Source organism: Solea senegalensis, unplaced genomic scaffold (assembly GCF_019176455.1).
Source record: "Solea senegalensis isolate Sse05_10M unplaced genomic scaffold, IFAPA_SoseM_1 scf7180000017463, whole genome shotgun sequence".
Classification (NCBI taxonomy): Eukaryota; Metazoa; Chordata; class Actinopteri; order Pleuronectiformes; family Soleidae; genus Solea; species Solea senegalensis.
In genome coordinates this window covers 19,805-25,979 of record NW_025322417.1, presented here as the reverse complement: position 1 = coordinate 25,979, position 6,175 = coordinate 19,805, and the positions used below count along the sequence as shown (strand labels likewise).

Genomic DNA, 6,175 nt, shown 5'->3' with positions numbered 1-6,175 from the left:
CCTAACCCTAACCCTTACCCTTACCCTAACCCTTACCCTAACCCTTACCCTAACCCTAACCCTAACATGTGTTGTAGTGGTGCATGGACTTTTTAAAGAACCATAAGATGTGTTGTAGAGGTGCATGGACTTTTTAAATGACCATAACATGTGTTGTAGTGGCACATGGACTTTTTAAATGACCGTAACATGTGTTGTAGTGGTGCATGGACTTTTTAAAGAACCTTAACATGTGTTGTAGTGGTGCATGGACTTTTTAAAGAACCATAACATGTGTTGTAGTGGTGCATGGACTTTTTAAAGAACCATAACATGTGTTGTAGTGGTGCATGGACTTTTTAAAGAACCATAACATGTGTTATAGAGGTACATGGACTTTTTAAAGAACCATAACATGTGTCCATGTACCTCTATAACACATGTTATGGGTGAGCGAGCTGACTCTGGCAAGATGGTCGCCCTTGTGCCGAAATTCCACTCCACTGGCCAGCAGTGCAGACGAAACATCTACCCTTTATTATGTAGATCTCTGGTCAGAATAGTCAGGGTCATGTGTATTTCATTTGGCTACTCGTGTTCAAATTTCAGAGAATAAAACAAACAAACTCCCATAACTTACAATTATCTGTATGTCCATCCAACCCTAACCCACTGCAGGGGGTAGGTCTCTTTCTAGGGTGGAAGAGTTCAGGACCTTGGTCTGAAAATCAAACAAAACAAAAAGATTACAGATAAGAAACCACAAAAAAATACACTACTGCACTACATTACTTGTGAACACAAAACAGTGATGTCATAGCCCCGCCTTTCTCTCTGCTGTCATTCACTGTCTTGTGTTGTGATGGTTTGACAGTGTTACCAAATAATGTTTATTAATTAACTAAAGTCAGTCTGAAAAGACACAGAGGTCACAAGGACACGTCCTTGTCCACACTTCAGACACAGAGTGATGATTGAAGATGAACAGTGAAACTGAATTGTAATATAAGGCCTAATCAAAACCTTAACTTTTTACTTAAATATCTTACAGAAGCCCACAATCCTCATGTGGAGGATAAAGTGGTAGGAACTGGGTGGATGGAGGGTCTGTATGTGAGTGTGTGTGTGTGTGGTCACAGTCTCCCTTACATAGTTCTTATAGATTTCCTGATTAAAACACACAAAACTCACCATCATCATCATCATCATCCTCAGGGCAGGGGGCATGTCTCTTTTTAGAGATGAGGTTAGAGCTTTTGTCTGAAAAAAAAAAAAAAAGATATTTTATTAAGCTGTGGAGTAAGTGAAGTCAAAGTATGTTTGTCAAGTTCACAGGAAATGACCTCTTGCTTTCACAGACTTCTTTCTTTTCTTCTGAGAAGGTTTCTGACTGAAACTCAGGTTCTCATCTACAACAGAAACACATAAAAATCCATAAAAACACATATCAGTGGAGGTTCATGTGTAAACATTATTAAACAATTGTTGAAAAAATAATGAATAATAAAGATATTGGGACATAAAGAAAGATATTGTACACAAATAAGACCTGTTTTTAAAATAATAATTATAAACAATAATAACAATGATAATTATGACAAGTAATTCATACACTTAAGAGAAAAGTATCACTGCTGAAGTTTTTTTTTTTTATATAAAATCCATGAAAACAAACAACTCACCATCATCCTCACTGCAGGGGGCAGGGGAACAGAGGTCACGACCTTTATCTGACAAAACAAACAAACCCACAGACATTATTCCGTATGTGTGTGAAAGGAATTCACTGTATGTGAGAAAAACAACTGAAAATAGTAAAAACATTTCATTTGTAACTCAGACATTATTCTTACATTTGATAAACAAATATTATAACCTTTAATACACTTTTTGAAAGTGAATGAATGAATTGCTGAAGCTCTAACAGAGACAAGATAAAAATAGAGTGAGTTTTTAGTTTTTCAAACCTTACCTTCATCCTCTTCATCTGTTTCTATCGGAGAGGTCACATGACTCTGTGTCGGTGTGGGACTTTCACCTGAGAAAAAGCCAACAGTCAAATATTAATACAGAGTATTTTAAAGAAACAATTCTGTACAGGTAGAAATATGTAGTTTGTGTATTTATCAAACTAGTGTCCAGCTATAGGTGTTGACAGAAAAACAACAACACAGACAGCTGTTACACAACAACATGGTGTGTACATAAAAACAACAGTGTGTGTACATACATACCAGACACAGAGGGATGGAGTGTGTTAAAGTGCATCCCTGTTAAGGTGCTACTGCCTTGTTCCATAGCAAACAAAAGCTTGCTAATCTTTGCTATCTGAAAGGTTTTGTCAGTCTGTCTGTAAAAGTCCCGGTGAACTCTGATGTCATGACCCATGAACCGAGCAACTTGTTCCAGCTCTTGTTCGTCAAGATCCAGGAGCTGGCAAAGTGTGGCCACCTGTTTTCTTAGTTTAGTTGACCTGAGGAGCTCAGGGTTTTCTGCTTTGCTCTCCTCTGCATATTTCCGCAGACAGTCGCAGCCACGTATGTTCGTCAGCACACCAGCTCTGGCAAAGAGGTAGGGATTTTCAGTGGGAACACCAGCTTCATCTCTCCATTTCAACAACACTTGGATTGACTCCATCATCCTGTGTGTGAAAAAAACAGGAACCTTCTTCCCTCTTTTTCCTCGGACCTCGATGCGAGTCAGCTGTTTGCTCAGTTCCTTCTCTAAAGGAGACAGAGTGCTGTAAATGTCCTCATTGATAGGATTAGTGTTGACTTTTTTGTAGGCTTCGAGAGTCAAGCGCGATGCTTCTCCTTCATGACGCTTATTAAAAACAATCAGCTGTGCCAGAATGCTCTCATTTAACACCTTGTATGCAGTCAAACTCAGCTGCTGCTCCAGTTCAGCTCTGGCTTTGTCTTCCACCATCCTGAGATGATCTCTAAGTGCCATGACATTTTTTGTGAGGGGAATGTCATCGGGTTTGTTCCACCTCTTCTCCTGCATGCTCTGGTGAGCAGATACCGCAACATGAGTTTTCCAATTTTTTTCCAACAGCTCCAAAAACTTTTTTGCCTTTTTTTCTGCCAGGTCATCATCGTTCATGAGACTTTGCCCAATCAACACCTCCACTGCTCCTTTCAGGCAGAATCCCACTCTCACTGCTGTTGAGGGTTTCCCATATTCATTTTTGCTTGGACTGAATTCTGTTAATTTCTTGGCTGCATTGACCACAAGCAGAAATTTCTTGGGGACACATATGTCTTCCAAAGTCCTCACAGTACTGTCCATAGCTTTGGCAGTCAACATGAATCTACCAAGCTCCCTCATTCTTTGAGATATATAGTTGTGCTTGGACTTCACACGACCATGTTTTGCATACAGTGATTCCCCATAGTTGCAGATCAATGAATCGCCCCTGATGTGGAAGGACACGTCATCCTGTCTCATTTTATTAATAATAGCCTGACATCCACTAGATGAAGCCATTATAGGAAGCAGGCGTGCTGAAACACTCTGTACTGCCCCTCTGGTCTTTCTCTTGTTGTCTGTCTCACTGCTGGTTTTAAGTTTACATGATCCCTGGTGTCTCCACAAATCAGTCCTAGAAAACATGCCGTAGCAGAATTTACAAGGCAAATAGTGCCATGCAGATGTTTTATGAGACGGCTGCTTTACAGTTACTATCTGTCCTTTGCCTTCAGCCAGGACCCTCACATTGTGCTTAAAATCTCCTTTCCTTCTAATTTGTTCTAAAAGAACTTTTCTTTGTGGTGACTTTGATGCAAAGCTGAATGCATGTGCCACATCCTTTACCTCCATATGCTTCCTCTGCAAGTGCCTCGCCATCTTGTTATTTGGCTGATGGCAATACAAACAATAATGTTTTTTGTCCCATGATCTTTTGTTGTCTTTTCTTTTTGTACATGTCTTAACAGTCACATTAACACTAACTTCAGTTTTGGTTGTCTTTGTTTTCTTATTTTGCCCCTTCACATACGTTCTTAGGTTCTTTTTTTTTCTGATTGTGAACTTGCCTTTGAGTGGATCTTCTTCCTGATCATCATCATCCTGATCTTCCTCATGGTCATCATCCTGATCTTCCTCATGGTCACCATCCTGATCTTCCTCATGAGCTTCTTCCTGGTCATCATCTTGTCCTTCTTCCCAGTCATCATCCTGATCATCTTTCTGATCCTCTTCTTGATCTTCATCCTGATCTTCCTCATAGCCATCATCCTGATCTTCCTCCTGTCCTTCTTTTTGATCTTCTTCTTTATTAAAATCTGGGTCATCATCCTGATCCCCACCCTGATCTTCTTCAGCCAATATTGTACTTGTAGATTTGGGCTCATCAGTGTCAAAGTCCGTGTCCACGTTTTCAACCACATCACTGGGTGTAGATTCATAATATTTGGGATCATAGTCAGGGTCCCTCACGTAACAGTCCACATCTGACCCCTCACTGGACATGTCAGGGGATGAGACCAGCTGCAAGTAAAACACAATCATGAGCATCTTCACTGAGCAGCTGGACCATCATTAACTCGTTAGTGACCTTGTTACCATGTCAGTCATCAGTCTAAACATTAGAAATCTTTGTTTTAAAAACACAAACATTCCAGAACATCAGTCACACTTTTCACATCTGACAAAGCTACAGATCTTAATAATAATTAGCCTTTAACATAAAGTTAGCAAAAGCAATAATAAATATAATAATACACCATAGCAATAATTCATCCAGCACACCAACTATTGTATCATTAATAACAGGGATATCACATACTGTAAGTAACTCTTAATATTTAGTACACTTTTACATCTTTGACACAAAATGTTATTCAAATCTCTTCAAAGAACGTTTCCTTATTTTCTGTTTAAACTAACTGTTTTAAATAGTTTGGTTAATGTTCAGTAAAGAAAAAGTGTGAAGAGCAGTGTTTTCTATGCATCACTGTGTCCCTCACCTGCTCCCTGTGTCACACTCACACACATACACAGATACCTACAGTACTGCACGTTTCATTTATTTTGCTTTAAAACTATTTTAAACATTTAGATAGTTACACAATAATGTCACATTTCAGCTTTTCAACTAAATAAAAGTTAAAAAAGCTAAAATGTCTTACTCTTAATTAATTACTAACTAATTAAAACAATTAAATAAAACATGATTCAGGTTAAAAGTGTTAAAAAGGTTCTTACCTGCAAAGACAAACTTTGAAAAAAGTCTCTTTCACACTCTTGATGATGAATTGTTAATCTCCACAGTCTTCTTCCTAATCTGTCCACGCTGCGAAACTCCATGAGACTGCGCTTAATTGGAAGGTGGGGGAGAGGTGGGTGAGCATGATCTGAGCACGTGCAGGGTTTGGTAGGTGAGCATGCGCTCAGAGCAGGTGCAGAGTGGGGGAGGGGAGGAAAGGGGCGGGGCCTCCTCCTCCTGATGAGCCCTGACTGAAGAGTGAGTTTCAGACTCAGAGTGAAACTCAGTGTTCTGAACTTTCAGGCCTGAAGTTTCAGAGATTTCACAATTTAATTTTAAAATACTTAATTAACATGAAGGTTTGTGTGTTTAAGTCACTGAGACATGAACATACAACATTATTGATTTAAAATTAGAAAAACATTTTTAATATATTACCAATAAAATAACATTTAATAATTAATAATGAAGTGACATGGATGTAAAATGAACTTGTACAACAGACTTCTCCTCCTGTCTGTCTCTCTCCTCATGTCTGTCTCTTGTCTCTCCTCCTGTCTGTCTATTGTCTCTCTCTTCCTGTTAGTCTCTTGTCTCTTCTCCTGTCTGTCTCTCTCCTCCCTGTCTCTGTCTCTCCTCCTGCCTGTCTTTCTCCTCTGTCTGTCTGTCTTTCTCCTCCTTCTGTCTGTCTGTGTCTCTCCTCCTGTCTGTCTATTCTCTCTTCCTCTCTTGTCTCTTCTCCTGTCTGTCTCTCTCCTCCTGCCTGTCTCTTGTCTCCTCCTGTCTGTCTGTCTGTCTCTGTCTCTCCTCCTGTTAGTCTCTTGTCTCTTCTCCTGTCTGTCTCTTGTCTCTCTCTCTTCCTGTCTGTCTCTCTCCTCCTGTCTGTCTGTCTCTTGTCTCTCTCCTGTCTGTCTGTCTCTTGTCTTTCTCTCTGTCTGTCTGTCTGTCTCTTGTCTCTCCTCCTGTCTGTCTCTTGTCTCTCTCTTC

At 39.8% G+C, this 6,175-nt stretch overlaps 1 protein-coding gene across 1 annotated transcript; it reads right to left on the bottom strand.

Annotated features, from left to right (window-relative positions):
- Positions 1 to 195: 195 nt before the first annotated feature.
- LOC122764533 (acidic leucine-rich nuclear phosphoprotein 32 family member B-like) lies at positions 196 to 5,355 on the bottom strand. Its single transcript, XM_044018613.1, has 7 exons — positions 5,188 to 5,355; positions 4,017 to 4,470; positions 1,952 to 2,017; positions 1,662 to 1,709; positions 1,323 to 1,388; positions 1,171 to 1,239; positions 196 to 700 (listed from the first exon to the last, which is right to left on the bottom strand). Exons 1-7 carry the CDS (start codon positions 5,287 to 5,289, stop codon positions 585 to 587), a joined length of 921 nt encoding a protein of 306 aa, XP_043874548.1. The 5' UTR covers positions 5,290 to 5,355; the 3' UTR covers positions 196 to 584.
- Positions 5,356 to 6,175: the final 820 nt, after the last annotated feature.